This window comes from Psammomys obesus, unplaced genomic scaffold, assembly GCF_907164565.1.
Source record: "Psammomys obesus unplaced genomic scaffold, mPsaObe1.curated_primary_1811, whole genome shotgun sequence".
Taxonomy (NCBI): Eukaryota; Metazoa; Chordata; class Mammalia; order Rodentia; family Muridae; genus Psammomys; species Psammomys obesus.
Window position 1 is genome coordinate 158,880 of NW_026594322.1, and position 13,140 is coordinate 172,019.

Here is a 13,140-nt window from a genome sequence, read left to right on the forward strand (position 1 = left end):
GCAGGGATTTGGATACCCAGGGTAGAGGCAGCCTGCCATACAATACATGCCTAGATACTCAAGCTCCTCACAAATCCTCGGCCAAGGACAGGAATTAAGCTTGAACTCATGAGCTATTATCTAACAAGGACTGGTGGTGTAGGCCTGTAATCCCAGCTACTCAAGAGCTAAGGCAAGGGGATTGCAGGTTCAAGGCTAGCCCAGGAAATTTAGTTTAGACCTTGTCTCAAAAATTAAAAATGGAGAAGGAAGAGTGAAGAAGGAGAAAGGAGGGAGATACAGGAGAAAAGAGAATGGGGGAAGTAAAAAGAGAAAGGAGATGGAGGAAAAGAAGAGAAGGGAGAAAGAGGAGAGGAAGAAATAGGAGAAAAGAAGATGGGGGAAGGAGGAAGAGAAGAGAAGGGAGAAAGAGGAGGGCCAAAGGAGGAAGGAAGAGGGAGACAGGAGAAAGAGGATGGAGAGGAATAGAAGGAGGTGAAGAGGGAGTAGGAGGAAGAAGAGGAGGAAGAGGAAGGTGAAGAGGAGTATACAAAGCCTAGGTTTCAGTCTTCAAAATTCAGCACAACAAGCAGGACCGCACAACAAGACATGCTGTCGTCTGTGGTCGGCCCATGGCAGTCACCTGTTAGCCTCTCCTTATAATGTTTTTACACCCACAGTTCCCAAGAGTAGCTGTGCCCAGACTCTAAGCAAACCCCAATATCCAGAAATCTCTAGCCAAATGGGCCAGGCTCCCACAGGCCCACTCAGCCCAAATGCAGATCTCACTGATGAACAGCAGAGCCCAGCAAAGGCCCTCTTCCTTACCTGCTTCCTGTCATCTCCTACGTTCCTAGAGACTATCCTGAAACACAACTATTGAGCAGCACATGGAGCCAAGTCTCATGTCAAATGCTCTTGCTGCCAGGCCAGACCTCTCAGGCTCCCCAGTCAAGAGGAGGCAGAGCAGGGAAGGTGGAGGACAGACTCGTGTGGCCCTCTATCTCAAACATCCTATCCCCGCAGCCTTTGGCCTTCCCACTTTCCCTGTTCAGGGTTTCCTTCTTTAGCCTAATGCCTGCAGAGCCTGGCCATGTACAGCAAAGTAGCCAGTCCTGAGGTGCACAGTGGTATGAGGAAGACAGGAAGACTGGACTTGGTGAGTTATTTATCCCTGTCTCATTTCTAAGGTGTTCCCATATGGTCCCTGGTTTCATGGCATGACCTCAGCCATTCCCATGTACAGCCCAGTTATTGCCACCCCAAAGATTCTGCAAAGACCAAGCCTATGGAAAAGCCCATCTCCCTTTAGTGTGACTAATCCACGCAGGAACCCTCTCTGGGATCCCTTGCATGCAAAGAGGGGCTGCATTGATGGTGCAGGTTTCTAGGGTCTAGTCTGAGCCATGGAGGAGGGCAGTATGGTTTAGTTTTAGGGTTTTGTTTGTTTATTTGGTTGGTTGGTTGGTTGGTTGGTTGGTTGGTTGGTTGGTTGGTTGGTTTTGTTCTTTTAAGACAGGGTTTCTCTGTATAGTCCTGGCTGTCCTAGAACTTACTCTGTAGACCAGGTTGGCCTTGAACTCACAGATCTACCTGCCTCTGCCTCCAGAGTGCTGGGATTAAAGGCATGCACCACTGCGCCCAGCAGTGAAAAGTATCCTAGAGAAAGCAAGCTTGTGTGCCTCAGGATCCCCATGTAACAGGGCCCAAGACCTTAGCATACCTGATTCCACGATGGAAGTATCACTCAGGCTATAAAAATCAGCAGATAGACAGCAACACCAGCCAAAATGAAAATGAAGGCTTAATCCATCAAAGTCCATAGTTCTGGGAAAGTCTCAAAATGTACTAATCTTGCACTTTTAGCTTCTGTGGTTCTGCTTCTGGCTAAACGTTCTTGTTAACTGAAGTATGTCAATCCACATGGCTTTTGTGCTTAAAAGCTCACTCTAAGAAAGGCTCAGGGCTGCACTGGAATCCTGAACACTCAGTGTCATCACTGGCCAAATTTTTTTTATTGGCTTAGCCATATCCAAGCAGTCTGCTCTGGTAGTACGCCACAACATTCTGAAGCCATAGCCACAGCAGAGGACACTCCCTTGAAGTAAATGGGTGTGTGTATATCTGGGGGAGCTGGCACTACCGCCATCTGTGAGCTCCTAGGTGGCGCCCATGGATCAGTTCTCCAAGGGAAGAGAGCTAGAGCTGGCCAAGGCCACTGCCATTCTTGAAGGGCTAGAACTGGTTACTCCAGTGCCTTTTGTTCATCAAGCAGACCCTGAAACTTGACCTGCCTCTCCCTCCCTCCTACCCTTTCACTCCTGGTTCGCCCTGCAAAGTCAGAGACAGTATCTGTTAGGCCCTCCAGCTGGCCACTAGCCAGAGGTCACCCACTGGGGCTTCTGACTCCAATCTGTCCTTTACACTGGCCAAGACTGACAAAGGGCAAGAGACAGACAGGTTAGAGGGAGAAGGAGAGGCTGCAGCTGAGTGTTATACTCTGGGCCTGGCCCCTTGATGGGCAGTGGTGATAAGCTACTTTTTCAAGGCAAACCCCTGGCTCCTGTAGACACCCACAGTATTCATGACCAGGTAGGCCAGGAAAGGAGGGTAGGTGGCCCTAAGCTACTTAGTAACTCTGAATGGAAAACAGTTCTGCTGAGCCACTGGTACTGGAAGCCTGAATTATGGCCTCATGATTTTATAGATGAAGAAACAGTCTCAGAGGGGAGAAACAAGCTACCTATATGCATAAAACATGTCACATGTCATCCTTTAGTAGCTGAAATGATCTTTCTCTGCTAATCTTCTCTCTAAAATTATTTTCACTTGTTCGTTTGTTTCTGTTTGTTTCTGTATGTAATTACTTATATGTATGGAGATACTCACATGCCAGTACATGCATGTGGAAGTCAGAGGACAATTTGTAGGAGTCCTCTCTCTCCTTCTACTCTGAGTTCCAGGAGTCAAGCTTGGTTTGTCAGGTGACAGGCATCTGTCTGTACCTGCTGAACCATATCTCTAGCCCTGGTCATTTGGTATTTATGTGGAAGTGAACAGAGGGGGCAGAACCACCCCAACAGAATGGCAGTCACAGGCAAAGCCAACACAAGCTTCAGGTTCTACGCCAGACAGTGAATAAGTCACAGGGCAGTCAGGCACGGAAAAGGGAATGGCTGTGCAGAGAGAAGCAGATGTCGTGAATAAGGTACAAAGGACAACCAACCACACTAGTGTGGCAGCCTCATGCATGCTGGGACTCAGTCACACTCCATCTACTGGAGTGAATGCACTCTGTTACTTTCAAGGATACCCAGTGAGAAATCACAGTCCCAACCCCCAACCCCCCCATGACATCATCATTGTATCTTTTAGAAATCCTTAAATGACAACATTGTTACTCAAGCCACCAATGGTCCACATGTGACACCATCTGTTGGTGTAATACTGCCTAATCATCCAAAAATCCTAGTATGAGGTCACCAGCCAGGACACCAGAAGCCTGACAATGTCACTGTTCAGCCACCCAACATCCTAAGTACACCACTAACCAGGTCACCAGTAGTCCTAGTGTGACATTAGGGACACTGTTACCAATTGGTAACAGTGTCTCTGTTACCAGTTGGTCTCTGGGAGTTCCCTCCCTTTACCTTTGTATAACAAGACTCTAGTTTGGGGCCAGTGAAGAAATTCTAGAGTCCTCCAGACTATAGGATTTCAGGAAGTGCATGTGGCTGGGTATAACAGAAAGAGAAACAGGGAGGGAAAAGGCCCAGGAGTGAGAAAGTCTGCTAGTCTAGATAGTTTCTGGGAATCCTTCTAGAACATTCAGCTACTAGGGCTCCATCTTCTGAGACTGTGCTCTTCCCCACTATCAGTATAAAGAATGAAAAAAGACTATGGGCAAATATGAAGCACATCACAGCTCATTCTTTCTGGAGTTTGTTTCCTGCTAATTCTATTCTACTGCATCATCACTACAGCCTTCCTGACTCTCAACAATGATCCACAAGGGTTGGAATAGGAGAATCATCTCCTCTTGACAGAGAGTTAGTGGCAGTTCTTGTAAAACCACCATCTGGGGAAGTGGATGGAGGAGGGAGAGAGAGAGGTAAGCAGAGAAAGGAGGAGAGAGAGGAAGAGAGAGACTCTCTCTGAGGAGAGAGTCTAGGCAAGTAGTATAGCACTGAGCCTAGCCTTCTAATTTTTAGTTTTGAAGCAGTAGTCTCACTAAGTTTCCCTGGCTAGCCTTGAACTTATTCTGTAGCCCAAGCAGGCCATGAACTTGCAATCCTGCTTCAGCCTCCGGAGTAGCTGGAATTACATGTCTAGACCACTAGGTCTGGCTTCATGTACATGTCTTAATTCTACCGTAGACCAAAGCTCTGTCCTCAGCTTCTGCTAATGAGCAAGCTAGATCAACATCTTCTTTTTTTTATATTTATTTATCTTTATTTTATGTACATTAGCGTGATGGTATTAGGTCTCTTGGAATGGGCATTACAGACAGTTGTAAGCTGCCATGTGGGTGCTGGGAATTGAACCCACGTCCTTTGGAAGAGCTGACAGTGCTCTTAACCACTGAGCCATCTCTCCAGCCCAATCAACGTCTTCTTAACTGGAATCTGTCATGGGGCCTCACACCCACAACTGCCAGTCCTGTCTGGTGCGGTTTTCAATTATGGGGGTGGGCACTGTAGAGCATCCTGACTGCAGAAGGACTGACTAGTCAGGACTTAAGGAGAGCAAGGCAGGTGGAGGGCATGTTGGGGCACAGAGCTTGAGCCAGGTCAGCGGTCAGCAGGACATAGATGCTGACCGGAGAGACAAGGTACCGTGCCAGCCATAGCTAGCAGGCTTCTTCTCACACTGTGGCATCCTAACTGAGGCCAGCCTAGGACTGGTTCCAAGGCAGCAGCTGTTTGATGACTCCCTTATTAAGTCATGCAAGAGACACTTGGAGGGGGCGTGGAATAGGCAGAATAATGACCCCCACAAATGTCCACATCCTAATCCCTAGATCCTATAAATATTTCACTTTGTATGGCAAAAGGGACTTTGCAGATGTGATTAAGTTAAAGACCTTGAGATGGGGAGATTATCTTGGATTACCCGGGTGGATTTGATGTAATGGTAAGAGTTCTTATAAGGGAAAGAAGGAGGCAAGTGAGTCAGAGAATCAGACGTGACGGCAGAAGCCGATGTCAGGATGATGCGGTTGCTGGCTGGAAGAGGGCCACAAGCCATGGAATGCAGGCTGCCACTAGAAGCTGGAAACAGAAGAAGAAACAGGTGCTCCCTGGAGGGACTCCAGAGGGAACACAGCCCTGCTGACACCTGATTTTAACTCAGTGTAGTCCATCTTGAGATTCTGTCTCCAGAACTCAGAAGAAATGTGCTGCTTAAGCCATTGTGTTTGTAGTGGCTTGCTGCTGCAGCAACAGGAACCAAACATGAGGAGGGTTCAGGGAAGGGCGGCCCAAACTCTAATTTTAGGAGGCAGAGCAGTGACACTTTCTCCTGGGGTGATAGAGAAGCAGTTATGAAGTCACAGGATGGGCACAGAGGTCCTCTGCTCTTCTAATAGTGAAGCTCTCTCTCCCTTTCCTACCTCTGGCTCTGCCAACTTGGAAGAGAAATGCCCCCTTGTGTTGGGATTTCTGCAATTTCCATAGGCAGGGGACCAGCCCAAGGCTGGCTTGGAAAAAAAAAAAGGGTCTTGCCCCCCAGAGAGTTCCAAACCTCAGTCATGGCCAGAGGCATCAGCCAAGATGGGCTCAGGCTCTCAACAGAGTTTTCCTAGGCACCCTTGTCAGATTGGGAGTTGTATTTAAATAGTGTGGGAAATAAGAGCAAGTCCTTGGAGACAGAATACATCGAATGGGACATTTAATTTGATTTAGGGAAAACGAGGCAAACATTTGAGAACCTAAATAACTAACCAGTAATTAAACTAACAACAGAATGCCCTTGCGCTGCAAGCCCACAAGCACAGTGGCCTTTATGGACTGTATTTGCAAAGAGACCTGACAACATAATTAGTCCTGTAAATTTTACACAGCCTGAAGCTAAGGAGTGATGGATTTTGTGTGTGGAGGATGAACAGGGAGAAATGAGGTGGATGAATTTCCATTTTCAGTAAATGAAATTAACACTGCTTAATTAGTGAAGCTGACAAATAAATGATTGGGAAAGATTTAAATTCTCTCTGGCCAGGGCAAGTTCAAGGGACAGAGCTGGAGTGAGTTTAGTGCTCAGAATTTAGGGCTGCTATTGTTCTCTTTTGAGGTGCTGCCCCAGAGAAAGGCTGGGCTAGAGGCCAGGCAGCTCCTTTGCCCTTCCTGCCACATCTCCTATGGGATAGCCTTGGGAGCACAGAGATTTTCTAGAATCTACTCTGCCATCCCTGAAAGACCATGCAGAGTCTCCATTTCCCTGCTATGAGCTGGCTAATGATCTGGAACGGACCCCTTCGGTATCACAGGCTGGCACAGTCACATCCCAGCTGTTCCAAGACCATCTCTTCCTGAATTGACTCCTTTTGTCTTCCAATATCCCTCTGCCTTCTTTCACCTGCTGACAGCCTCTTTCTCCCTGTGCTGGAAATATGGAGCCTGACCTATAGGACACCCCTGTCTCTGCACTCTCAACATCCTAGCAGGCTGCTACTACCAGAAGCTGTGGTGGGAAAAGAGATGCGGGTTTGCTGCTTATATTTTCTTTTCTCCTCTTCCTCTTCTTCCTCTTCCTCCTCTCCTTCTTCTTGTCTTTTTCAGACAGTGCCTCTCTGTATAGCCTTGGCTCTCCTGGAACTTGCTCTTTAGACCAGGCTGGCCTTGAATTCTCAGTGATCTGTTTGCTTCTGCTTCCCAAGTTCTGGGATTAAAGGTCTAAGGCACTAGCACCTGGCTTCCTCTTCTCTCTGTATCTAGCCCCAGGAACTGTGCTAAGGATGTGGCAGGCCCCAGAATATGTCTGCCTGTCTCACCTGTGCTGCATAGTCTATGTCAGCTTGACACAAGCTAAAGCATCTGAGAGGAGGAACCTCAACTAAGAAAATGTCTTCATAAGATGGGCTACAGGCAAGCCTGTAGGGCATTTTCTTAACTAGTGATTGGTAGAGGAGGGCCAGCCCACTGTGGGCTGTGCGTCCCCTGAGCAGGTGGTCCTGGATTCGATAGAAAAGCAGGTTGAGCGAGCTATGGGAAACAAGTCAGTAAGCAGCACCCTCCATGGCCTCTGCACCAGCTCCTGCCTGCAGGTTCCTGCCCTGCTTGAGTTCCTGTGCTGACTTCCTTTGGTGAGGAACTGTGATGCAGAAGCCTAAGCCAAATAAACCCTTTCCTCCGCAGTTGCTTTAGTCCTGGTTCTCACAGCAGTAGTGACTGTAACTAAGACACTACCTAATTTTTCTGTGGCTGAGTCCCAGAATAAACATCTAGGAATTTTAGGGGGAAAAGAAAGCTTAAGAGGCCTGGTCTGCACCTGATGGGATTAAACTCACCAGTAAACCTGAATTCTCATTCAGTGTTTGTCTTCAGCCAGTTTTTTTTCTCCCTGGGGGTTTGGTATTTGGGAACTTTCAAAGATTGTGCTAGAAACTGGTGAGACAAGCTGTTTCTCACAACGACCCTGTCCACAACCAGGTGCTGCCTCACCTTGCGCTTTTCCTTCTGGGGAGTCTAAGAACCTAGGATGCCTCAGGTGATCTCAGGAGCCAATGCTCAGCTGGCCCTGCTCAGGCCCACAGCTGGCCAGTAACTCTTGTGCCAGTGACAGCAGTGAACAGCACTGCCCCTGCCACTGGCTTCTGTAGAGATTCCCTATCTCCCTTGCTCTGCTTAGGGATCTGCTGTGCAATAGACAGGAACAAGAAAGCAGCAACAATCAGCCTTGTGTGTGAATACCAGGCTTCCTGATGGTACTGAGATGGAGATATTGAGAAGAGATAGTCCTCCAGGGGAGGACTATAGCTGCCCGTGGGTGCTACTGGGGCTGTGTGAGATGAAAGACAAAGAAACATTTCCTGGGTGAATGCTTGCCCAGAGGAGGGCAGTGAGCCTGTCAACTTGAGGCCATTCCCTCATGGAAGGTATTAACTTTCCTGACTAAGGCCACCTCCCATGGATGGCCTCCATATGACCTTGCATCTGACCTTGGCTAGAAGATGGGCAAGGACTTATGGAGTTTCTCCTCCCACCTTCTGCAGAGGATCCCACACTCTCACCTCAGTTGCAAGCAGAGAGCATGGGACTCACGTGGGTTTCCACACCCACTCCTGGGAGGGCCTACCCAACCTTAGGCTCTATGCCAGGCCCAGTAGCTGCAGCAGAGGGGGAGGAATGTGCTAGTTCCCTGCCAGAGGGGAGGGTGCTTCCCATTTGGCAGCAGCCCACCCTCAGGAGTAGGGACACAAAGCAGGCATTTAGGGCATCCTCAAAGGCAGCCCAGACCACAGGACTGGGAGCAGCTCCAAGGCCTCCTCCCTGACAGGAATGACAAACACCAACTTCTCCCTGACCCCCTCTCCTGAATCCCTACCCTGGTCAAAGAATGAATTGCTAATCTAAGGGGCAGTGACCAGGAGCTTGTATGCCTGCCAGCCAGCAGCAGCTTGGAGAAAGGAAAGGTTTTTCTGTTCACAGAAGTGAATTCTCCCAGCCAAAGAACAAGCTGTCAGCGTTAGGGAGTGGTGCCTGGCTTGCCCTGTAGGACCCTTCCCACTAAGAACAGGGACCATCCAGCTCGGTGGTGGGTGCTTCTGGTTGGCCTGAGTAACGTGAAGGAACAGCAAGTTGCCTGGACACAGTTATCAGCATGTGCCACCGCCCACCTTGAGCATGTCCTGGCAGGACCAGAAGCACAGATAACTGTGCTCTCCAGTGGCTCAGGAACAGAAAAATAAACTTCAAGTACTTGCCTTTGCTCACCTCTGCCCTGCCTCAGGCAAGGTCAGGAAGGCCAGGTGAGGGGCAGGGAGGGAATCCATCCTACTCCCCGAGTGGCTAACTTCTCTCCATTTCTCCTTGGCACACCCACACCTGGCCCCCCAGCCTCAGTCTCAGGCCTGCTGTCCTTCCTGTACTGAACCTGTCCCTGCTCTTCTAGAATCCCCTCAGTGGTTTCCTTTTTGAAATGTGCTTTGAGGGGTGGCCTGCCTGCAGACTCAGCCTGTTCTGGTCCCTGTGCTACAAAGTTTTCCCCTTTGTTCTTTGAGTTTCAATTGACATGTTCAGCTCTATTCTTTTGACCAATACAAGTTGCCCAAATGAGAGTGCGTGTTCCCATTAGACCAGTGGTTCTCGACCTGTGAGTTGTGACTCCTTTGAGGGTCAAATGACCCTTTCATAGGGATCACCTAGCACCTTGGTAAACACGATGGTTACATTACAGTTTATAGCAGTAGCAAAATTACAGTTATGCAGTAAGAACAAAAGTAATTTTATGGGTGGGGGTCACCACACACAAGGAACTATATTAAAGGGTCGCAGCACTAGGAAGGTCAAGAGCCACTGCATTAGCCTGCAAGCTCTTTCGGAGGGCCACTGACTACATCCTGGTCATCTTTGTATTTCTCACCCCTGGCAAAAAGCTCTGAACAGACTAGGAACCTAGTGTCTGATGTTTGCATGAGCCAACAAATGAATAAGTACAGCACTTACAGGAGCCATGTCCCACTGCAAAAAGATCCCTGTACTTTGGATTCCTGCAAAAGAAATGTGAACTCATTGACACAGGAAACAGACAGCACCCTCCCATGGACATGAACTTTCCTGTGAGCACGGGTGACCAAGTGCCCTGCAGACATCCACTGTCCAGCTCAGATTCTTACCAATGGTAGACATTAGATGGCCCTGAGAGCCAATAAGAATCCAGGTCCTATCCCCCACTGTGCCGATGTCTCATTGGGTGTAAAGTGCAATAGTCTTATCTTAGGGCTCGGGTTTTGATGGGGCCAAGGTTTGCTGCAATAGCTGTACTCACCAGCAGAGGGCAGTGACAGCCAGGCGCTTGGCTTTGTCATTTTGAAATTTCCAGAGAGGAAGCAGCGTACCCTCCTGGTCCCTGTATTCATCAGCAGCATCCTCATAGTACTTAAAATCTTAAACACAAATAGACACAGTCAGATAGGGACTGACACTTTGAAGCAAATTGTTACCTCTTTGGGCAATACAATGAACCTCTTTGTGTTTGGAGCTGGAAATAGTAATAGTACCTATTTCAAAGGACTATCGTGAAAATACAGATTGGATTTAATATATGCAAAGTGTCTAGAAAAGTGCCAGACACATAAGTTCTCTATGTATATTAGTTGTTGGGGGAAATTACAGTAAAGCATCCAGAGTGCACAGAATCCCGCTTTGCATCCCTCACCCTTGCAAGCTTCCTCAGTGCTTTGGAAGCTCAGTTGAGAGCAACCAGATGACAAGGGTTAGGCTTTAAAAGGCCTAATCTCTTGATTAATAGTTCCATTAATTAATTAATTGGTTAATAGTTTTGTAGTTATAATATTTATAGTTACATTTATAGTTAATTTATAGTTAATAAAACTAATTGATTAATAATTTTATTCATTCTGCCACTTAGATCCCTAAAATACAGCCCAACTTTATACTCATTTCCAAACCTCATTGTAAGGCAGCCACCTGGACACTTAGCCATGGGTTCCCAAAACTCAGCTTCCTCCTTAAAATCATCACTGCCTTCATTTTTTGCTAAGTTAGCCAGAAGCCTCACCTTTCCATTTACCTAAACTAGAAAGCTTAGGAATCTTTGGCTGATTTCTTTCTACCTTTTCTTTTCTTTCTTTCTTTTCCTTGGGGGGGGGGTGTTTTGAGATAGATTTCTCCATGTATCCCTGGCTGTCCTGGTGTCCTTTTGTAGACCAGGCTGTCCTCGAACTCACTGAGGTCTTCCTGCCTCTGCCTCCCAAGTGCTGGGATTCAGGCACGTGCCACTACTGCCTGCATCTATCTTTTCTTATATTTTCTATTTTCCTCCTGTCTTTTAAAATCCTTTTTCTTGTTTTTTGTTTTTGTTTTTTGAGACAGATTTCTTTGCGTGGCCCTGGCTATCCTAGACTTGCTTTATAGACCAGGCTGGCCTCTAACTCACAGAAATCTGCCTGCCTCTTCCTCCCAAGTGCTGAGATTAAAGGTGAGCACCACCACGCCCAGCCCTATATCCATCTTTTTAAAACTCATTGCTACTACCTAGATTAATATCCCCAAAGCCATTACCTGCCTATTATATTCTTCAAGCTGGTCTTCCTAACCTCCCCACCCCCATACCTCTTCTTCAGCCCATGCCCTTCAGGGCTAGCAGAGCAAGAGCAAACTCTCTCCAGCACACGGCCCTCCCCATGCCCCTGAATCTTCTCAGTGGCTCTCTTTGAACTAGGTTCTATGGTCAGATCAAGGCTCCTCACTACCACCTCCACTTCGTCTCTTAACAGCTGTCCTTGTGTTTCTTCCGAGCTTTTCCATGTCTAGAATGCCTTACTCTGCCTGGCTGACTCCTACTTGTTCTTTATTTTATTTTAGTCAACATTCTTTTCTTTTATAGGATCTTCATTTTCCTTTTCTTTCTTAGAGAATGGAGTCTCACTTTCAAGTGTTGCTTATCAACTCTGTCAGGAGAGAGTTGCAGAGGAGTGTGACCTAATTTTGGTGGCAGGGAAGGAGAGAGAGACAGAGAGAGACAGAGAGAGAGAGGAAGAGAGGGAGGGAGGGAGGAAGGGAGGGAGGAGAAGAAGAATTTGCATGTGGTAGCTAGAGGGCCTGGAACCTAATATTACCCAAGCTGGACTGGAATGTCTGGGCTCAAGTGATCTTCCAGCCTCAGTCTTCTAAGTAGCTAGTTCTATTTTTTCCCACTACATTGCCCAGGCTGGTCTGTAACTCACGGCAACCCTCCTGTCTCAGCCACCTGAATGCTGCAAATTCAGGCATGAGCCACCATACCTGCATACATGGCTCTTTTGAGTAGAGTTAATTTCTTTTCTAGTCCAACCCTGCCTCTCCTCTACTGAGACATCTGTCAGTCTTTTTGCCTGACTTCCATGCCACACAGCTCCTTCCTAGAGAGTAGGGCAACGTTATATCCACCCTTGTGCCTCCAGGACACTGTGCCAACATCCTTTCAAGGAGCTCAAGGAAATAAAGCAACAGTCAAGAAATGGTCTGTCTTCTTTCTGGTGAGATGGCAAATCAGAAAGAGCTCTCTAATTCTACAGTCTGCCCAGTCATTGCCCAGCCCTGCCCACAATGTTCCATACCTTGAGGCTGTAGGATTGCATCCTAACTTCAAAACTCTCTTGGGAAAAAAATTTTTTTGAGTGGTCAGAAAGGTGTGAGCCTTAATCACATCAAGATTCTTGAGCATGGGGGAACTTTGAAAATCCCTCATTTCAGTGTGAGGATTAATTGGTAACGCTTCTTTATTTTTATTTCTTTTTCATGATTACACTTTCCCAAAGGGAAAACACTGTACAATTAAAAAAAAAAATCAAAGTTCAATGCATTTTAATGTGACTGTGTTCTTGTAAATAAAAGCGGTTCACAAGGCCAATTTCTCCATGGGTATTAATTGCGCCTTGTGGTGGGCCACTGGCAGAGACTGGGTCTCAGGAAGCAAAGCTGTGTGAGTGACAAATCCATTCACAGCTGCTGTGCACTTTGACAGCTTTGAAAAGCTCAAGGTTGTTTTCAGCCTGAACAATAATGAGGGGGCTCGTTTGGCCTGCTGGTCTCAGAGCCTTAGTTTCTGTGTCCCATGGGTGAGCAATGAGCATCAAGTCACCAAGAAGGACCCTAGGCTGTCAGCAAAGAAAACCAGCCAGCAGCATGGCATTGGCAGTTCTGGAGGTGGCTGCTCCACATAAATGCACAAGCTCTTAGGGAAATACAAGTCACTTGGGAATGTGCTGCTCACACCACGGGAAGTATTCCATTTCCTTAGCACTGTCAGAGATACCACAATTTCCCAGGCCCCCAGGATTGAGGCATTTCTGAATCAGTTTCCCTGCTCGCCTCATCACTAACTAGTTGCTACATAGATCTGTTGAGTCTGCTCATTGAAATGCCCCCTCCAGCTCGTGGCTGTAGCCTCATGGTAAAGCAGTCCGTCAAAAGATCTACCAAGGGGACTGTGTTCCAGTTC

General features: G+C 47.5%; 1 protein-coding gene across 2 annotated transcripts in view; it reads right to left on the reverse strand.

Moving 5' to 3' along the window:
• Dnai1 (dynein axonemal intermediate chain 1) overlaps positions 1 to 13,140 on the reverse strand; it is a 63,936-nt gene that overhangs the window by 12,502 nt on the left and 38,294 nt on the right. For both annotated transcript variants that reach the window (XM_055618645.1, XM_055618644.1), the window contains 2 exons: positions 9,964 to 10,081; positions 9,642 to 9,685 (listed from right to left, as the gene is read on the reverse strand). In XM_055618645.1, coding sequence (XP_055474620.1) covers positions 9,642 to 9,685; positions 9,964 to 10,081 — 162 coding nt within the window. The remainder of the gene's footprint in view (positions 1 to 9,641; positions 9,686 to 9,963; positions 10,082 to 13,140) is intronic.